This window comes from Styela clava, chromosome 7, assembly GCF_964204865.1.
Source record: "Styela clava chromosome 7, kaStyClav1.hap1.2, whole genome shotgun sequence".
Classification (NCBI taxonomy): Eukaryota; Metazoa; Chordata; class Ascidiacea; order Stolidobranchia; family Styelidae; genus Styela; species Styela clava.
In genome coordinates this window covers 22,207,891-22,229,867 of record NC_135256.1, presented here as the reverse complement: position 1 = coordinate 22,229,867, position 21,977 = coordinate 22,207,891, and the positions used below count along the sequence as shown (strand labels likewise).

Genomic DNA, 21,977 nt, shown 5'->3' with positions numbered 1-21,977 from the left:
ATTACGTCACTCGGACGTCGTAGTGACGTAATTTTTGGATGGTGTGGTCAGGTGGGCAGGTGGGGGTTAGGATTGCCACGTGAAAAAATTGTTATGCTACGCCCACTAGAAGTATGCTAGGTACGAAACTACATGAGATCCCTTCTCAACAATGTACCGTACCGGTAGGCCTATGACTGACTTATTCTAAGCTATGAAGCTAGAACTGTAGAATGCAATTATGAATTAACTGCTTGAGTCATGGCCCATTCCTGCATTAATAGTGCGTTATCGAGTATTTAAATTTTTTTTAGGTTAAAGCCCTAGGTCAGTGGGTTAAGATTATTCTAGTGTCAGATCACTCTGATGCATTAATGATTTCCACTTGCTGACTTGTGGAGAGGGTAATAACTAATATGTATTTAGACTACAGGACTATGAAGACGCTGCTATACCGGTATCGGTAGGCTACCGGTATGACAGTAAATTTGGAAAATTTGTTTTTGATTACCAGAAAATAGAAAACATTGAGTCCATATGAAATTAAAAAACCCAACAATGTTAGGATCTGCAACAAAATCTGCAGAAAAAGTAAAGCTGACAAAAGTAGCCAAGACACCTGATTCCAGCGAGTCTCCAGAAACAAAGAAAATTCAGAAATGGCCCATTCCAAAACCTGAGGATGCTATAATTGTTTGCGTTTCTTCACGTGCTCTCTTTGACATGACTAAAGAACGGCAAATTTATGCGGAAGAAGGACTAAAGCCATATCTTGATCATGTTTTGAAACACGAAGATGAACCACTCAAACCTGGGGCGGCATTTCCATTTGTTAGAGCTTTGAACTCCGTGAATGAGAGGTTGTTGGAAATGGATTTAAATGAAAAACATTTATTCGATATTGTTCTCATGAGTAACAATCATGCTCAAATAGGTGTTGCATTGATAAATTCAATAAACTACCATGACCTGACGGTAGAAAGAATTTGCCTCACTGCTGGAAACAGTGTTATTGGGTATTTGAAAGCTTATGATACTGATTTATATCTATCTGTTGACTCCTGCAGTGTTATTGAAGCTTTAAGTGATGGAATCGCTTCAGCTGTTGTCTCACCAGTCAGTCATGTTGACTCGTCCAGCAAACAGCTCCGAGTAGCTTTTGATGGAGATGCAGTTCTTTTTTCAGATGAGGCTGAAATTCTTGCGAAGACTCAAGGGTTAAATAAGTTTTTCGAGCACGAGTTCGAAATGGCAGATAAACCTCTTGATGTCGGACCCCTTCACCAATTTGCAATGACACTTGGTAAAATGAAAAAAAAGTTCCATGATAAAGGTTTGATTGAAGATTGCCCTATCAGGACTTATCTTGTGACTGCACGAAGCGGTGCAAGTTCTGGAATACGAGCTTTGAAAACTCTTCGTGGTTGGGGACTTGACATTGACGAAGCCCTGTTTTTAGCGGGTGCGCCAAAAGGACCAATTTTACAAAAAATACAACCTCACATATTTTTTGATGATCAAATTAAGAATGTTGAAAGTGGACAAAAACATGGTGTTCCTTCAGCTCATGTCCCATATGGAATTGCACAAAAACATCATTCCTCTAAGAAAGGGTAATCGGCTGGATTCCATTCAAATGAGATTGGTAGGTTTGATTTATAGAATCAAATTGCCATAATCCCACTGCCAATATGTCAATAACATGTAGTTTCTTATCCTAATTTGCTGTATATCTTATGCATTAAAGTTTTAGCTTTTAGCTGATATTTGTATATCATTAGCATTATGTATTAGCTATTTTTTCTTGATTTTATACTAATCATTATAGATGTTTTATGAACTAATAAATATATATTGCATTTTTTTATTTAATCAAATCATTGTAAAATTATTATTTACCCAATTCCTTGCACTACAGTAAGTCTGTTCTTGTTGAAAGTATTTGCAACACACAATCGATAAAACAATGAGTAATTACCTCCTGAATGTTTGCAATATAACAAAACTTCAGTATAATTGTTTTTAAAAAATTGGCCATTTTACAAAGCATTCCATGTTATGTCAAAGGTAGACTTACCATACGTCCCGCTTCAGGCAGGACGGTCCCGCTTTTTAGCATCTTGTCCCGATAAATCAGCCAACTCAGGTCCGGCTTTGGCGTTTAGCCATCCAGCATAATAAACGAACATGCTTTCATTACTGTTGTTGCTGGGTAGCGCAACGCTAGCCTACTTACAGAAGGTGAATGTGTTATTTTGTTTGTTTCGTTGTTTCCCGCTAAAATTGTTAGCAAACGTATCACATGTCAAATCGATTCTAATTGGTCCTGTTGAACATTGAACAACGTCTTTTTGAAGGCGTTATCTACAGAAAAGCATGCTTGGGCGAATATGTAAATCTCAATGCTTGAAAACGGCAGACTATTTCATTATTCGGATCATTTGTATCGTCCCGCTTTGAAGTTAGAAAAATATGGTAACCCTAGTCAAGGGTTACTACTATATTACTAATAATCCACCATACCCATGGTTCCCAACTCTTTTTGGCTCGTGGCCCCTCTTCCTGAGGCTTTTGGCACTGATGTTCCCCCCATTCGGAGGTTCTCAGCAATGATGGTTTCCTGTTTATCATTCCAGTGGTATTTATGGTGTTATTTTTATTGGTGGATTCCAAATCCCAGTATGTTCAAATAAGTCATGCTTAACAAAGTCAAAACACCCTGTGAAATAACCTTATCAAGCATGAAATGAGGATTTTTCTTAAGTATAAAGTGAAATTAGATTTGGGGCTAGCTAATGTTCTGTGGCCCCATTGAAGGGCCATGGGCTTCGGTTGTAACCACTGCTATATACACTATTAATTTTGTTACACGATAGGTCAGAATGTGACAGAAAAGCTGTAATATTGACAATCATTATATACTGCTGATTGTTAAATTTGGCCATTGATTATGCATACTTTTTAGGGCAATTAATTGTTTTGGTATATAGCACTTGAAAATTATTCATTTTTGACTAAATTAAGCCTGTTTTGTTGATGTTCAGATGTATTGCCAATTTATCTCAAATATAGCTTTATCATTCCTGTTATTTTGTGTTGCGTTACATGGCAGCAAATAGCCATATTTTCTTTCAATGTATCTGAATTCTTGGTTTTGGGCTCTAGACAAGAAGCCAGCACTGATATATAGCGAAATATCATGTAATGGTATTATGTTTCTGAATTTTCATTATTTCCTATCCTATTTTGTACTACCTGACTGAAGTGGGTTTTTTTGTTTTTTAAACGGCATTTCCTGGTTCTCTGCATTGCCTACTAGATCTGACATGCTGACCCTGTACTACACCTCTGATGTTTTATTTTCCATGCTTTTTGTTGTTGCACTGTCTCATATAAATGGATATTGATAAGCCACTTCAGATGATGACTTTCTACATGATTTATTCTTTGAAACTCTGCTTACCTTATTCACAGTAAGCTTTAATAGTGTATAGTAATGCTGTTGCTTTAATGTTTATGCCAGAAATGTGACTCAGTTTGTAGAAAAGCCATTTGATAATAAATGATATATAGTCAAGGATATATATTTTCAACTATTTTAGTCAAAGGATATAAAATCGGATAATATATATTAGCAATGGGCCCATGGCCTATTACAGAAAACAAACAGGATTAGTTACATCAAGGTGGCGCAGATTGATCCAACCTTCCAAAGAGGTTCTTGGACACGGTGGAAATATGTATAAAGGCATTCTGATTGATGTAGTACCACACTGTGATGAGAATCGTGTCGTATTTATCAGAATTGCATCAAATCAGGTCAAATTACGTAAAATAAAGATCAGAATTTTTAAGTTATATTTTTACAATAGAGGACTAACATGACATCTAATTGTGACATTCTGTGAGTTTCGGACTCATTGCAATACGAATGGTTGCAAGTTCGTAGAAATTGCCCTTGTTTACGAGATGATCAAATTATTTTTTTTTATTATCCCCGCTGGAAAAAATACGATTTCACCGTTGAATACGATATACATACCTATCCCAGGGGCCTATCAAGTCGATATGGCGATTAAATCATTGAGGGAACTACGGCCTCTCGTCCGAGTGGGTATGTGATTACTGTGTTTCCCAGAGAATAAAACTGGGTATTACTTCAATTTTTATTCGAAAAATGACACCAGGGCCTGTTTTTAGGGATGTCTTTTATTTTTATTCTCCAAAAACAAAAATACGAAGTAGAGAATTACGAGATTTTCAAATAAATTATAAAAAATACGAAAACCGATATCCATTTACTTATAAAAACGTTTTCCTCTCTCACACGTTTTAGATTAATCATTTAAAACGTGTATAAGAGATCTCTTGCTATCGACTAGGTCACTAGATCAAAAAAAAATTTGCGCTGTTGGCTAGGTCTTATTTTCGGGGAAACACGGTTATTAGTCAGTTATCGGTTTCAGATACATGGACTTGATGTTGGAGGAAGCCGTCACCGACCAGCGGCTACATGAACCACCCTAAGGCGGCTAGGATTCCAGAAACCCCCTCGCGGGATTCGAACCTGCTAGCCCATGTGGGGTAATCAGAGATTCGATGACGAGTGTGATCCTCACGCTTGTACAGTGGCTTCTAAATGGGGCGCCGCACTATTACTCGAAAAATCGCAGGATGTCTCGAGAATTGTTTTATTGCGATAAATTATATATATATATATAATATATAGTAATTCTCTATTTACAGTTAAATTCAAATTTTTGTCCCCGAGACGGAAAACTTCCAAATAATTCCATTATCTTGTCAAAATGGTCACAAAATTGCCAATATTCGAACCCAAAATAGATCGAAATGTTGGTTGTCTGTTCAATGGTGAAATCATATTTTTGTCCCAGGGAACGGAAAAGTTCGAAATAATTCGATTATTTTGACAAACATTTCTATTTTTACAAAATTGCCAATATTCGAACTCTGAAACATTTAAAAAATCGCAGGATGTCACGACAATTATTATTTCAATAAGATTTTATGTTAGTCCCCTATTTACAGGTAAATTCAAATGTTTGCTCCCGGGACCGGAAAACCTCGAAAAAATTCGATTATCTCACCATAATTTTCAATTCTTACAAGATTGCGCTAAAGAAGTTTACTGTACCAACCTCTATCACTACTTGGTAAGAGAGGTGGTAAGTCACCGTACACACCGCATTTTTTGACACTCCAAAATGCCATTGCTATCATGGATGTGAATAAGTGTACGTTTATTTGGGCACAATATGCAATAGAAGCATTTGATTAGGAAACTGTGTAGACAAAGAAAACCTGAGACGCTGTTTAAAATATAATAATATAAGAGAAATAAGTGAGCAACGCTCAAATTTATAAAACACAAAGGGTGCACATCGGTACCGGTACCGACGCGTTGAAGTCAAGAATCACTGAGTTCGCTGAAAGGATCAGCAGACTAGCAATACAGAATCGGTCGAATGAGCGTTAAATGAGAAATAAAATGTAGTTTTCGAGCGACTTCTCCCGTTTTTAACTACTGAAAATTTAAAATCGATTGTTCCGTGTGTTGCAGCAAAAAGCGATTTTTCCAAATAACTACAAGACAAACTTCAACAACAACAGAAATTTGGCAAAACATTCCATATACATGTGCATTTCGTGTCCAATAATTGAGTATTGTCGTAGAATCAAAGGATCGTTTTCCTTAATTTATCTGTATACGAGGCAAAACAACCAATATTCTGTTCTCATATTAGCTTCAGAATCAGAGGCATGAGTTATGAAAAGTTTACTGGACTGGAACAATCGCTTACCTCGGTCAATCGCATGAGAACGTTGTATAACAGTATAAAATGTGCAATTTGTAAGGAATCATGGGACGAGATATCGTTATTTACAGCACCTCTATAGGCGAGTTTTATCTTTACTTGATGATATTGGGATAGATGTTTCGATATTCTCTTTCTTCTTCGATTTCGTTTCTATCGGAGTAGATGTTGAACGCTTATTATCTTCTATTCCAAGAAGATCTTTCGTAGCCTTCCTCATCTGACTGTTATTAATAATAAAAAAAATGTTCTGTATGAATTTCCAGTTATATATATATATATATAGCCTACAGTTGGTCTGGGGTTTGCTGCTCCTTGTCACCCTCGAAGCAGACTATTTCAAAGCGTCCCTCTATTTGAGGCTAAACGTTACTATGTTTACTTGATTTGAAATGGCTGCTGTTTTAGGCTTATCACAGATTACCACGTCATTCTATACTTGCGTAATTGAACAGGCATTTGAACTGTGAGTTTGTATTATGCTCACGAATACGACTCCAAACCCAAATGACTAATCTACAATGCCTTTGTAGGGTTAGGCACTAAACACAGAACTAAGTTGTTTCCTGCTGGTATATACATAATTCTATAGGAAAATAGTGTAATTTTCATACCTGGATCCGAGATTGTAGAATATAGGATTCAAGCATTCCGATATTCTAACGAAGACATGAGACGTGATACTAAATAACCATGGTCCTCTTCCATAAAATTTAATTCCAAGTAGACTCGTTATTACCATAGTTAGCCTGTAACCTGCAAAAGCATATATATTATGTATATATATTTATTATTATTAGTCACGTTGTTACCATGCTGCACATTCACATATCCATCTGCAGATAGATCTCGAAATTGATGAGCCTGCCATGTCTTCAGTTAATTGAACAGGTTAATATTTATCAGCCTTTTTACAGAAGAATTTATCTTTCAAGTTTGTACAGAGCCCAATGAAAGTGGCTACTCATTATCCCCTCCTCCGTGACAGAAAAAAATGTTAAAGGCATATTTTAAGAAAAACGAAATTTTGACAACAATGTCTTTTAAATACTACAAGATTTTTTTTTAATGCGGGGTTCGTTGTCTAACAACCTTGGCTCAAAACAAAACATTGACGCCATCTCAGGCGCTCAAATAAATTTTATTGGTATTTTTGGACTACTCGGGAAAGTAAATTTGAGTTGGGAAAGTGTTGTTATATTTATAAGCACAATGTTATCCCCGATAATATGCTACCTAGAGGGTTCATATTTATTAACCGCACAAAAATGATGCCTTCCATTAAATATATTAAAATGAAAGAAAACACTAAAATCGATTTGAAACGACTTGTACATTTCATAACTCCGATCAGTGCTGTTTTTTATTTCGAAATAGGTAATGAGTGATTGAATATTATACTAAAGTTTTATTAAACTAAAATGTTGACTCTAGTTTTTCCAATTCCTATGGGGCTTCTTTGTCTGAGAATTGGTCGTATGCACTCGACCACCACAATTTAAAATAAAGCAATTGATTCAAAACGTACCAAAGTCCGGTAAATATCCAATCAAGAAAGAAGCAACAATAAAGGATAGTTGAACAAGTGCGCCAGTTTCTTTCCTTATGCTTGCATCAATTTTCTTGGCTGTAATAAAAAAAATAGTGATTTTGTTTTGTGTTTTTATCACTGAAACTTTTAAGCTTAGTGCGTTTTGATGTTGTTTCGATTCATACATATAGTCTCATATATCACACAAAACTCAAGGAATACGGGGGAGTACCGGATATTTTTGAAAATAGGCTAGATCTATTTGCGAGTCGCAGATAGTTTTAAAAGGATATGACTAACTTTTCTATAACTTGGATATCATTTATACATTTAGCTGAAATTGACACCAAACGTCTGACACGTCAGTTGAATTTTGAGTTCGGATTAGTAAAATTCGAATATATTCAAGTATGAATGGATTTGAACTACACAAATCCAACTATTTTTGATACTTTATAGATAGATTTTGTTTCATAGGAGAATCAAGTATTCAGTTTTATGAAGATTCTTCCAAAAGTTATCGTAAAAATACACATGTGTTTGAAACTAAAGAATCTGGTATATGATTATCAAATTAGAATTTATAAAGTATGACGGAACCACGTTACCGGTAAATTTACGATTTTCAACCTTCATCTTTTAAATTAACGTTATTCAATTCTACATTTTTGCTATATTGTCAGGAATACTCTTTTACTCATGTCTCTTTTCCCAATTTGTCTAATAATTTGCATCTTCCTTTCTGTGATAACGATAAGTTAACTTATTCACATAGAACTGCATATTCACAATTAAAAATATACCTACCGGTTAAATTAAATTTTCTAAATATTTGCCATAACAGTCAGTGCACAAATCTTACCTTGTTGTTTAAGAGATCGCCTTTTGATGAGTATTCGCACCAGAACGAACGTCAATATCACAATGATCAAAGTAGGGAGGTAAAAATATAAAGGCCATGTAATATAAGTAAACATTCGCAATGTTGGACTCCTGAAAAGAATATTTAGGAATCTGCAATTACACATGAACTATATATATATATACTAATACAGAGTTACAGACTACTAATTTCATACAATATTACCAAAAGCGAATTTAAACATTTAAATTACGGTTCTAGTAAATAACTTGATTGGTGCTTGTTATATATATACAGGTATATATGGTTCATATTTTAAAAACCATCATCAGATATGCACCAATTATGGAATTATTTTGTGTTCTACACTACACCATACCAAGAAGAGGAGTTGTACATCGCAATATATATACGCTTTTCCGTGATTTTTATAAATCTGTTATATATACAAATAAAAGTTTTTGTACATTTTGTAAAAAATATTATTTTTTCCTGTTTGTCTCCCTACTATTACACGACAAACGCATCTGGCGTGCAGACGATTACTGAAAAATTAGTCTAATACACACTTTGGCCCGTAAACACTGCAAGATTTTCCTGTTGGACTAAGTGATCCTGATGGGTATTTGTGCAAACTCCACGCCATGGCACCAAGATTTACTACTCCCGCTTCTACCCATATCACAAATATCGCGATCTATAAAGAAAACGCATGATTAGAATGAAAATCATATGATTTTCTAATGACGCATAACGAATTTAATTATAGTACTTTCATTATAAATAGCAAATTTTCACACTCATTTGCGATCTTGCTGCGCGCGGCGGTGTGGCTCACCGTGCTAAGCTTTTGGAATACGCTCGCCACCGCACCTCTGATTACACTGCGTGGGTTCGCAGGTTCGAGTCCCATGCGGGATAGTTATGTGCGAGAGGATTACTGGACTCCTCGCCGTCATAAGGTGGTTCACGTGACCGCTGGTTGTCACGGCTTCCTCCACCATCAAGTCCATGACTACTAAAACGAACAACTTACTAATCCCATACCCGACATGGAATGGTAACCGTACGAGAGGCCGTGGTTCGCCATATGATTAAGCCTTATCGGTTTTCCACTCCCCGGGGATAGATATGAAAATCCCATATTATCCTAATCGAGCCACAATAATATAATTATAATAAAACGATGATATATATATTAATTTTTATGGAGTGTATTCAAATAGGATATGGAACACTATATTGCTTTTAAATTTCTTGGGTTCAGTAAACACATTTTATAAATAGTAGCAGATGAAAGAGACATCTATGGTGGCCCATCGTTGTCACGCGTAAAATTGAAAATAAAAATAAAATGAAAAACCGATAATAAAAATTTTTTTGTAAAAAAACATGAAAATAATTAAAAAAAAAATAAAAAAAAAAATTGAAATTAAAAAAAAATAAATAAATAAAAACGAAAAAAAAAAAAAAAAAAAATTAAAAAAAAAAAATTGAATAAAAAGAAAATAAAAAGGTTGACAACGATGGTCCGCCTCGTGGCCCATCGTTGTCACGCGTTTTTATTTTCAGAAAATTTGCTTCTGCTTGGGACCAACGTTGTCAGGCATAATCCTACGCGCACAAATGTTCCCTGGGTTTCAAACTCACTACTGATTTTCTTGAGCAATATTCAATATGAAAATGTTCTATAAATTCTCCATGCTACAAGTTCAACAAGAATACGAAAATTCGGAAAATTTGTTTTTACGTGTATAAGGTAATTTAATTGGAGAATGCTGCTTAACTACTCAGTTGACTGGACACTCGCGATGCCGGTACCGTACCGTCTTACCAAATACCGGTAGTCGGTTATAGTCGCTTTGCGTCTGACCGTACCGGTAGCCATACAATCACTCATCATCTCCCATTCTTTCACGAGTGATTGCATGGGTACCGGTACGGTCGGACGATACCGTACCGGCATCGCACGAGTGTCTGAGCAGTTAAGCAGCATTTTCCAATTAAATTACCTTCTACACGTAAAAACGAATTTTCGTATCCAATTCTATATTCTCTTATCCTTATTATAAATATATTGCTTGTGGTTGAACTTGTAGCATGGAGAATTTGTAAAACATTTTTCATGTTGAATTTATTGGATATTGCTCATGAAAATCAGTAGTGAGTTAGAAACCCAGGAAACACATTTGTGCGTGTAGGATTATGCCTGACAACGTTGGTCCCAAGCAGAAGCAAATTTTTTCAATTTTTTTTTTAATTAAAATTTTTTTTTTATTTCTTTTTTTTCAATTATTTTTATGTTTTTTCACAACTATTTTTTAATTTTCGCTTTTTCATTTTATTTTTTCATTTTTTTTTTAACTTTTACACGTGACAACGATGGGCCACCATAGACATCACTAATATTAAGGTTTTCTGGCCATACATGTAAACTTTGACCACTGAGCTGAGTGATTGTGGAGATCGATGGCATATGATTATCCGCCAAAATATCTCAATAATTCAAAGAACATATATTTAATATTAATCAACCAACATGCTAACCTTCGATTTACGAAGAGTGAAGTCTTTCATGCGTCGAGGATATTTAACAGCAAGTAATCGTATAGATATAAATACCAGAATATGTTGAATAGTTACGGCGTTTGTCCATATATCTATCGACAAGGTAGACTATAAAATAATGCCATGTGTTAGACAAAGATAGAACACTTATCGTGAATTTTATATGATATAAAGAAACTTAGCGGAAAATGTTCTTCAATTTAAAAATAGTATTTACCTTGCAAAAGCAAAGAGGGAGATTAAACTCAAATACACCCCATGTTTTCCAATACAGAACAAAAGGACTGTTTGCTGTTGAAATTAGATCAGAGACGCACAAGCTAATGATCATCACATTAAAAGGCGACCTTAAAATAGATAAAAATAGTTCTAGTATATGATACTTAATATCAGAAAGCTTTAATATATGGCTTCACATTGCCTATATATATTTTTGTTTATACTTCAGCATCTTGCGTCATGCATTCCACCAGTGGAATGTCAGTTCATTAGGTCTGTCAAATCTTTTATCGATTAGTTTACCAATAGAATAACATTTTAAGATTTCAGTTTAACGGGCTGTATCGAAATAATAGTTTGAGTATACTAACTGGTATTCCAAATTTTCGCGTTTCCTGTTCATAAAATAATGAAAATTTTAGTCGCTATCATTTCAATGTTTGTAATTTTACATCAAAGTATTTTTTTTATTCTAAAATCTAACTTACAACAACTCAGCTTTCTTTAGAATTCGAAGTATAAATAAGACTTTATAAGGTAATTTCCCATAATTTAGATTTAAATTTTTAATCTTATTTCATATTACGTGCATGCAACGAATAATAGGAAAACATTTTAATACATTTAAAGCACGCCCATGGGCGATATAAAACATTCTTACGATCTTAGTTTTCTCGATTTGACAATGGCAGCAATTGTGAGCAGATTCGCAACAAGTCCAAATATGACCATGACACCAATAGCAACAGAAAATGAAACCGCTTCAGCCAAATTGAAGAGTCCTCTTTCCCATGCTTCACTGTAGAAAAAAAATTATTTCAATTTCATTGAATATTGTAATATTACCAATAACAATGATGGCAAGCTTAATGCAACCGAAGCTATGATATCATTATTTATTTTACCAATAAAAATATTCATCATATTAATCGAAAATACGATTTTGTGTCTGAGTATCTATATTCATCAATGAGGGTAAAAGTAGACATAGTTTCTATTCTGTTTATCCATGAAATATGTTTGAGAAGAAATGAGAACACAAGGCTCAGTTAAAACATGTCGTCGTAATATGTATAAAACTACTACTACTAACTATAAAAAATACCGTTTCTCCTCGGTATGCAATCTCAACAAACTTTAGCAACAATAGTGCCTATCCTGATCCGAAACATATCGTAAAGTTTTTACAAGATTTTTATATTTATTTAAAAATCAATGATATGTTTTGGATTATAATAAGTACAGCTTCTGAGACTTTTATTAGGTTTTTAAAGGCATATGTTATATTCAACTCATAGATGCTCAAAATGTAGCCCGTGCACTTCAGAAAAGTGTCTTCATCTAGAAATCCAAGCTCGTGCAGCGTTTTTAAGGTTAACTTGTGGGATATCGTTGCAGTTCTACCTATATATATGCATTTTATTCGTGATCTCATCTGACTTTCAAATTTTCTGCTTTTCTATCTACAACCCCTGTATATATATGAGTGAAGCCATTTTTTGTGAAGAGCAAATGCTCGGTGTTTAATTAGTTATTTTCTGATGCTTATAAATACGTACTTTCTTGTTGCTGTTGATGATATTGTAGTCGTGTAATATGACGTCATATTGTTGAGAACAGCAGTTGAAGCATTGATTGCTGTATCTGCATCAATACTTGTTAAAGATTCTGTCACATTTCCGTGTTTTTGCACTTCCAGTACAAGATCAGCCATTATAGAATAATCACAAACAGCATTCGCGATTAAAGATAATGAATTTAAAGTTTTTCTGATATATGGAGGAACCTACAATACACAATTCAAAAGTTTTAATAAATAGGTTTTTTTACAAATATTTTGAGACTTGAAAAATGTAATTTTAATGGCCTGCGACAGTTCTGGTGTATTTTAACTAGATATCTACACGAGTGTCATTCAGGAAATATATTCTTCTCTTTTTCAATCTATGGCTATAATATTGAATTAACCTGCCAGATCAACAAAAGCTAATTCCATTTCTTCTTTATAATAATTTGTAAAGTTCCTTGATGCTACGTTTCTATTTTTCCCCGCAGAAAAGTAAAACTGTTTGTGAAACTAATGAAACGAGATAGTATAATTTCGCTAAAAGATACAAAAAAAGGTTCTTACATTTGATATCATTTTAACACAACCTAATTTTATGGAAATGACCGATTAATTGTCAGTTATATAATTCACTTTAAATTGGTTAAATTACATATCTAAAAGTTGCCAATTATGGTTTTTTGGTTTCAGGAAAAGTGTAATCACTTTCAAATTTTAACGCTCTCCCGCGCTATATCATGTTAAAACCTTAGGAAGCTTGAGAATAATGAAAATCATCAGTAAACAGTTTTGAAGAAAATAACAACTTTTGCCCGATTCGATTTTACGTACATTTGGTATAATCTTCAACTATAGGAAGCGTCATGAGCTTTAGTATCCTAGTACGAAAGATTTTTGATTAAAAATGAAAAATAAATTAGTAATTTTCATAACATGATGGTTGCCTCAACTTTGTGAACTTTTTGAAATTTTTCATATAAAATAATTAGTTCTAAACATTTTTGATTAGAATTACATCAACGTGAATTATATTATTCAATTCGGGAATACTCTCAGCTATACTTCACATTAATTTCTATATAGAGTACTTGTTTTTAAGGTATTTTTCTATACATACTTGGTGCGCCGAGCTGAACAAATACGTCTCATTTTCTCAAGATTTTGACTTTCCAGAAATTAAGTGTGTCATTAGAAAGCGAATATGTACTTTTGCACGAACATTTGTAATTAAATTTCAATAACTCATATAAGTCACGATATATTGTCTAATTTCAAGCAATAAAGACATAGAAAGTCTAGAAATAACTTTTTTCGTCGCCAAAAATTATCTGCTCTGATGATAATTATCCCCTTTGCGGATGCAGATTATCGGATAAGTATCCGTGTCAGTCGCCTCAGGCTGTATGATCATTGAATATTTCCAGAAACTGGAGCGCTAACGCGAGTTTTTGTTTCCGTTACATAGAAATATTATAAACATAATATATTTAAGAAAACTAGGTAAATCTAACTTCATTTTTATTGGAAATTTAATTTAAACAATTTAATCTTATAATATTTATACACGGATTTGCAATTAAAATTATTTTTTAAACATGTTTTCATTACAGTAAGGTCAAACAAGGCTATGCATCATATATATAAAATAAAATAAATATTTATTTCTTTGTTTCCTAATTATTGAATTCAAAACCGCATGGAACCAGTAATATGCCACGAAGCGTGATTTTCAAGCGGTTGGTACGAAAATGAGAGCAATACACGCCCCGAAAACAATATGGTGGCATTAGGAATGAATGCTCGCAGGAATGTTTTTTCAGTTCTATAAGAAACCATTAATTAAACAACCACAGAAATTCTGTTTATTTTGATCAAATCCGTTACAGATTTTTCTGTGGCAGGGTAATTAACTTTTTGAGGAGTTGCATTTTTACTTCATTCGTCCCTTTTTATGGGCGTTATAAGATGCAAAACTAATTCTGTATCAGTCAGGCAATTTCCTACATTAGATATGCAACAATATTATAAAAGGAATTGGAATTTAAAATTATATCTCTTTCAATATTATTGACAAATTGATAATGCTTCCAATGCTAATCGATACGCACTATAGACTAATCACTTTGTAATATCATTAGATGGACATGAAAGTTGCCTAAATGAAGCTATAATTTTCACTCTGGGCTCTCTTCCGTAATCTCCCATAATCACCGAGAGACATGTATTTAATCGCGGTTGGATTGTAACGAAGTCCGTGCCTTGCGTTTATATATTTTTTTATTGTGCTCTTGTATCAGTTGAAAATTTTGTAACTGAGGCAGGTAATGTTATGACGAAAATGCAATATAACTTCCATCATTTGGCATTACCAAGGTAGCATATACACACTGCATGTTATGTCATTGTGCCTTTGACGTATCATGCTAATTTAACAGACCACCAGATAAGAATAGAAATAATGATGTTATCCGGTTATCCAGATGAGATAACTGCCACCAGTTAATCGTTGCGCGAACTACTCAGTGATAATGAATAATCCAGCTATATCCTGCACACAGCCATCCCTGAACTACGCAGAAAATACGATAAAACAATCGCATATATAATAAAAACCGGTAAAGTTAGCCCAATAACTAGTCAACAATTACGAATACAAGATTATATATACATTACTTAAACATGCCGAACACTTTTTCATGAAAGTCGCAACTCTCATCAATTCATGGAAGCTTTCATATAAAAATATTTCTTTAAATAATTCTGGTTACCAACTGTAAATCTTCACTAATCTTCAATATCTCAATTTATATCATAACGATACATAATTTATGCAGTGTTGTAATAAATTATAAATATCAAATAGCAATAAAACTTTAACCAAAAGTCAAATATAACAATATACAATGTCTTACCAACTGTAAATCTTTACCAGTCTTCAATATCTCAATTCAAATCATAGCAATACATAATTTAGGCAAATAAAAATAAAACTTAAAAATCAAATATCAAATATAACAATATATAATGTTTCTGATAAGTATATAATAATGAAAAATTACATTTGTGCAATTCAGTTTCAGTCTTCCCTCTGTCCAACATGAAATTTCTGTTTCCATCTGATTATACACTTACATTGGTATGTTGGTTATTTTTCTGCATTTCACTCAATTTAATCGATGAAGCGTTCACTTCCTCCCCGAAGCCGAGAAATTGTTTGGTAGCTTCTCTCAGATGACTGAATATAATTGGGAACAAAGAATATTAGAAAGCAGTTATCACATCTTGCTTTATTGAATAAAAAATGAGTGATACTAAAAAATAAACTTACCTAGATCCTAGATTGTAAAATATTGGATTCAGACATTCTGTGACTCTCTGAACAAGATGAGATAACATACTGAATAACCAAGGACCTCTTCCTCGGAATTCAATACCCATGCTATTTGTGATCATTAACGTAATTCTGAATCCTGCAAAAGTAGATCAGCTGTCATAACACATTGCAAGATACATACAAGCTGGCGGAAATGTATGAATGATATACTGCTTTGTCACTATACACAAGCTAGTCACAGTTAAAACACAAATGAATACCAACGTATCTGATACCACCAAAGAGTAGCCACAACTATAGGTAAAAAGATAGGATAGGATTCACATATTTATCCCGGGGGAGAGAAAAGCCTCGGTGGCCTCTCGTCCTATTACCAGTCCATCCCGGTAGATCCTTTCTTAAACGTACATGTGACAATTTAATTTTGATACCCAGTTTATTTCGATCAGCAATGTATCTTCAATGTGCCTTATTGCTGGCGATGAAAATAGATTCTTATTAATGTCAAAATCGAATTTATGTGTTTATTTGTATTTAATTAGTAATTGCAATTTGATAGTTCATTTGGTTGCAATATTTGATTTTCATATGATAGCTCATTATTTATATTGTTAAATTGTTTCTATGTCGAATATCAATAAAAGAAATTTCACTTTGGAAAGCAATCATATAGTTACAACACGGGCAAGATCAGTGACTAAAAACAATGAATGGCGAATAAAAAATATATACCAAAATCCGGTAAATATCCAATTAAGAACGAAGCTACGATGAACGACAGTTGAATCAATGCAGCATTTTCTTTGTTGACGTCGGAATTGTCATTTTTTTCTGAAATATATGAAAAAAAAAATTGTTGGGACTCTGTTGTACTACCTGGTATCTGTTTCTACGCCTTTTTTACCTTGTTGTTTCTTGTTTCGACGAATTATCAACAGTCTAATGAGAAGGAGCGTAGATGTGACGATGAGAATCATTGGAATATACAAGAAAAAAGTCTGTCTCACGTAGGAAACTTTTCTTACGATTGGCCATCTTCAAAAAATAATGGACACATTAGATAAACCATAGTATCTTGATATTTAATATTCATACACTTCCCGAAAACTTATTTCAATAAAATGAAGTTTTGAAAAATCACTCTGGAAATTTATATTGGAAATTGTAACTTACTTAGCCTTATCAGTAGCGCACGCTGTACCAGTGAAACTCTTCTCGTCTGCGCCATGTACTCTTAAGAACCACATCGGGAAGCAACTATTTCCGATAAAAGTTACAATCCATATTACAGTAATCAGAATCTGAAGTAAAAAGTTTTTTATCAGATTATTTATTAACCCATATACTGAAATACAATAACACAACAAAACTATAGAAACAAACCTTTGCTCTTCGAAGGGTGAATTCTTTTAAACGATGGGGATAACTGATGGCACCGAGTCGAATTAGCATGAAGGCCAGAATATGTTGAATTGTAGAAGTATTTGTCCAACTGTTTATTGGTAAAGTAACCTAAAAACAACTTCGCTCATAACACAATACGTGTGACTTTAGGTCCAGATCGCAAAAAATTAACGAAAGTAGTATTATACAATATGCCCGATTGACTTGAAATGATTGTCATATCATAATTACCATGATAATTTTAGCGCATATGGATATATTGTATTGATTGATCCTCGATTGTAAAAAACAGGTACTTCGAAGATAAACGCGATATCTAAGAAAATATAGGAGTCTTATAGGAGTCTTATAGGAGTAATATTACACGGGATGCGACCAGATCGGTGGGATGACCGAGGCTTGTAACACTTATCAATACAAAACATCACAAAAACTATTCATTTCAGGAGTACTTTTTTAAGTACAATTTAGATAAATTTTGACATATATATGTATGACTCAAAGATCCACGCACCAGAGAAATTTTATTAAATTTAAACTAAGACCTTGCAAAAGAATTCTGGCAACTGGTATCTGTAATATCCAAATGTCTTCCAATAAAGCATGAGAGGACTGTTGCAGGATGCGATGATGTCAGAGACGCACAAGCTGGCTATTAATGCGTTGAATGGCAATCTGGAGTAAACATAAAATATAATATAAAGCGAGATTTTAGGTGAAAATTGAAATTGTAAATCTAAACAAGAATGCCTATTCCAGTAAATTGATATCCAGATCATCATTATTATTCTGTGTTGGTTTTTGCTAAAAAAAAAGCTAGCATACAAAAATATTTAAGTCAGAAAGAGGGGTAGTTTGAACTTTGAAATTGATGCTGATAGGCAAATGAAGTAGTCGAGTTCAGTGTCAAATTCGAGTCCATTCAGTAAACATGTTTATGGTAATGCAAGATAATGAAGATATATTGCACATAGTACCTCGTCTTGATCGAATATGCGATTCACCGGCTACTTCTAATAAACTATCATAAGCCGCCAAACTTCACCCAGCGGTTCCATTACATTTGAACCCACGTACATTTGAACCCATGACAATTGCACCTGTATGCTATTGCACCTATGGAATTTTTTTTGTTTCACGGATAGTTAAACCCATACTAACCCTAACCCATGGGTTTTAGCACCCGCATATAGATTGAACCCGTGGATATACGCATGGGTTCAAATGTACATGGGTTCAAATGTACGGTCACCTCACCCAGCACCTAACTGAATAGGTTGCGAAAACTATTTTAAAGCATATAATTCTTTTCTTACGATTTCAACTTCGATGTTTTCACAATCACTGCGATTGTCGTCAGATTTGACACTATTCCAAATACCGTCATGATTCCCACGAATACAGAACAAATAACTGCATCTGACCAAGAGAAGTTACCCATTTTCCATACATCTCTGAAAAATAAAGGCTGTCTTTGAAATTATAAAGTAACGGGACGAATAAATTTTGAAATTTAGAGGATTTTTCAAACGACACATCTAAATAAACATGATCATCAATATCCAAATTGATTTGCAAGTCAATAAATCACAGAGGACGTTTGTCTTGTGCTAATGGAGTAATTTCATGTCAGTACTATATAAGGAAATAAGTATATGTAAAATATATAACTACTATACCTTTCCAACGTTGTTGTTTCAACAGTTGATGAATAATTAATTAATGACATCGAGCTGTTTTCCATTCTAATATCCACAATATATAGGGGTTGACAAAATGGATTAAACGTGCCCATTCACTGTAAAATGCAATAACTTTAGTTTGTTTAATAGCAGTGAATAGACTTGGAGTATCGTATCGTAAATCAACCTATTCCAGTATGGACAAATATTCTGAATGCTTATTTAATTGTCACAATGGTAAACTTAAGTTTAATAAAACTTGAGACATCGTACCATATGAATGGCACCTTGTCAAATTAATTTATTCGTCACTTTCGACAATAAAATAAATAAATAGCACGCCGCTGCGAGTATCGTAAAATTTTGTTCGGACGGCATTTCGCTTATGTAGACGTTGATGAAAAACTGCAAAAAAGATCAGTAATCTCACTTATTGTTGAATACCTCAAGCAACATCAAGACAATTCAAGATTGACTGTATTTGGTATTTTGAAACGAAATTTAAGTTTATATATTTTTCAACAATGTAGTTAAGTGATAATCGATAAACTAACAAGATTGATTTGATGCATATATAAATGCTAATTTGCAAACCAATATAGAAATGAATATTTTCAATATATAATTATTGGTTCATCAGTAATAATAGGAAGATTTGTCGTACTTATTTAGTCTTATAGCTGATCATTTAGACTATTACCGATTCCATATAGGATAAATAACAAGTTTACTTTTACTCTTACATTAGCAAACTGGCGATTAATGAGTTGATTAATGTACAAAAAATGTTAGTAATGCCGAAAAATAAATAACTATAATTATGGCGCACTATGGAATTATCAGTACTTACCCACCCTCGATTAGTTTTACCGAGCAATCGATTGAGTGTATTTTGACATATTCTATGGGACAAGTTACTAAATTGCCAATAAATATATATTTAATAAACCCGCTGGTTTAAAACCCAACCCAATGAAACAGAAAACCTGTTTAACATTGTTAATTAGTGATATATAATAATACATGAGCAATTGAACCCATGTCATTCAAAAGTAATTGGTAGTTGAAACTACTGCGTTTATTTACTCTTTAATTAATTAAATGTGCACAAGCAATGAATGTTTCCTCGATCTTGAGATCTCAAAAACACTTTCCCTTTTTTCACTATTAATAAGTTTTCAATACTTATTTTAAAAGTATTTCCCCAACAAGGAAATCGACGTATAAGGCAATATGCATCTTGTCAAGTCATAACAAAAAAATCGCATTTTACTAAGATTTCTTTTTAGCTGTTATGCACATGAAGAGAATAACATAATATGCAAACAGAAGTTCAACAATTAGCTATTGTAAAGTGCTTACAGGCACATTTCAGCGTATAGAAAGTGTCATTTGAACTGTTTATGATCTAGAAAACTAATGTTCATTGATGTTGAAAAACTTCATCACCAAAAACGCTCATTCACCAGATCATCTAAATTAGATTTTATTGCAAAAGCCCTGAACTAAAGAACGAACGACTTATTGGACACGATGTTTTGTTATTACGTTGTTGTTCTTGTTTGTCTTGTTGTTAATATTGTCCTTCTGAATTAATTTGGGAGCAGAGGGGTTCCTGAGGATACATGCCCCCCAAACTCCCCAGAAAAAAAAAATTCCAACATTCTTTTATTGCAATTTTCCGGCATTTGCAATGACACACCAATTCTTGTGCCTTTTCCAACACCATTTTACTCTATTCTTGAAACGATTTACTGAAAACTGACTTTTTTGCTGGCTTGTTAACAATAATTCTCTCACCAAATGAACCATGCGCGCTTGTATACCTTGGATAACTTCGGCAGCAAAGTAAGTCTGTGGAGAAATTTTTCAAGATATCAGTGGCTGTCAAAAATTTATCAAGTAAGATTGAAATGTGTCGATTGCTTTAGCAAAGTCCGAAAAAATTTCCATGAGCCTAGGCATTGCTAGTTGGACACGAAATCGACCTATGGATCGTTTTGTTATTGTGTTGTTGTTCTAGGTACTTTCTTCCGTATTCTACTGTATGACAATTATCTTATCAACTATTCGCTAAAAAGATATTATTTTTGCTTATTCCAGAGGTTTCTGTGCGATCTGCAAAATTAATTTTTCACTTTGAATTATGTTCTCTTGGATCTTTATATAAATTATTTATAGCTATTTTTGACCTCTTTCGCTAAAATCGGAAGTTTTTTGACGATACCGGATACTGCAAATCGTTTTAGTCTTTGTGTCCATATATTTGAGCACCGCTCTCTTGTTCAGTAGAATGATTATTTCTAACACCAAACTGGGACTGACTTGAACACCTGTTTTTTTTTTCAAAAAAAGAGATTGGATTATATATATATATAAATTATTCTCATACATTTTGGCAACTTGTCTTGTGACAGTAGAGAAATAAGCCTATACTAATTTGGATCATATTTAGACCCCTGCTTATGCAGTGGCACCACGTTTGCTATTTTAAAAATCCAGCGGTACACACTTTCATAGTGACACCCGGATTTGTAATTAAAATTATTTTTTAAACCTATTTTCACTACAGTAAGGGCAAACAAGGCTATGCATCATATATATAAAATAAAATAAATATTTATTTCTTTGTTTCCTAATTATTGAATTCAAAACCGCATGGAACCAGTAATATGCCATGAACCGTGATTTCCAAGCGGTTGGTACGAAAATGAGAGCAATACACGCCCCGAAAACAATATGGTGGCATTAGGAATGAATGCTCGCAGGAATGTTTTTTCAGTTCTATAAGAAACCATTAATTAAACAACAACCACAGAAATTCTGTTTATTTTGATCAAATCCGTTACAGATTTTTCTGTGGCAGGGTAATTAACTTTTTGAGGAGTTGCATTTTTACTTCATTCGTCCCTTTTTATGGGCGTTATAAGATGCAAAACTAATTCTGTATCAGTCAGGCAATTTCCTACATTAAGTATGCAACAATATTATAAA

At 33.6% G+C, this 21,977-nt stretch overlaps 3 protein-coding genes across 3 annotated transcripts; 1 reads left to right on the top strand and 2 right to left on the bottom strand.

The window, feature by feature from the left end:
- Window positions 1–286: 286 nt before the first annotated feature.
- Window positions 287–3,561, top strand: LOC120327836 (cytosolic 5'-nucleotidase 1A-like). Its single transcript, XM_039394196.2, has one exon. The coding sequence runs from the start codon at window positions 517–519 to the stop codon at window positions 1,594–1,596; it is 1,080 nt and encodes a 359-aa protein (XP_039250130.2). The 5' UTR covers window positions 287–516; the 3' UTR covers window positions 1,597–3,561.
- A 608-nt stretch (window positions 3,562–4,169) lies between these two features.
- On the bottom strand, window positions 4,170–12,776 carry LOC120328669 (alpha-1A adrenergic receptor-like). Its single transcript, XM_039395198.2, has 9 exons — window positions 12,556–12,776; window positions 11,658–11,795; window positions 10,995–11,124; window positions 10,757–10,885; window positions 8,779–8,906; window positions 8,210–8,340; window positions 7,345–7,443; window positions 6,431–6,572; window positions 4,170–6,040 (listed from the first exon to the last, which is right to left on the bottom strand). Exons 1-9 carry the CDS (start codon window positions 12,708–12,710, stop codon window positions 5,893–5,895), a joined length of 1,200 nt encoding a protein of 399 aa, XP_039251132.2. The 5' UTR covers window positions 12,711–12,776; the 3' UTR covers window positions 4,170–5,892.
- A 2,603-nt stretch (window positions 12,777–15,379) lies between these two features.
- On the bottom strand, window positions 15,380–19,129 carry LOC120328804 (growth hormone secretagogue receptor type 1-like). The gene is made up of 9 exons (XM_039395345.2): window positions 18,981–19,129; window positions 18,618–18,755; window positions 17,847–17,976; window positions 17,281–17,409; window positions 17,071–17,198; window positions 16,802–16,932; window positions 16,630–16,728; window positions 15,892–16,033; window positions 15,380–15,798 (listed from the first exon to the last, which is right to left on the bottom strand). Exons 1-9 carry the CDS (start codon window positions 19,094–19,096, stop codon window positions 15,684–15,686), a joined length of 1,128 nt encoding a protein of 375 aa, XP_039251279.2. The 5' UTR covers window positions 19,097–19,129; the 3' UTR covers window positions 15,380–15,683.
- Window positions 19,130–21,977: the final 2,848 nt, after the last annotated feature.

Bases quoted from the DNA above. Each gene is read 5' to 3' on its own strand.
- LOC120328669 (XM_039395198.2), bottom strand. From the start codon at position 12,710: ATGGCTGATCTTGTACTGGAAGTGCAAAAACACGGAAATGTGACAGAA. The intron at 6,573-7,344 runs GTACGTTTTGAA...ATGCTTTTGCAG, and splicing joins TGGATATTTACCGGACTTTG to GTTACAGGCTAACTATGGTA. The intron at 6,041-6,430 runs GTATGAAAATTA...TATTAATAACAG, and splicing joins TTCTACAATCTCGGATCCAG to TCAGATGAGGAAGGCTACGA.
- LOC120328804 (XM_039395345.2), bottom strand. From the start codon at position 19,096: ATGGGCACGTTTAATCCATTTTGTCAACCCCTATATATTGTGGATATT. The intron at 17,977-18,617 runs GTAAGAAAAGAA...TGTTTACTCCAG, and splicing joins AAAACATCGAAGTTGAAATC to ATTGCCATTCAACGCATTAA. The intron at 17,199-17,280 runs GTTTGTTTCTAT...TTTTTACTTCAG, and splicing joins TCACCCTTCGAAGAGCAAAG to ATTCTGATTACTGTAATATG.
- LOC120327836 (XM_039394196.2), top strand. From the start codon at position 517: ATGAAATTAAAAAACCCAACAATGTTAGGATCTGCAACAAAATCTGCA.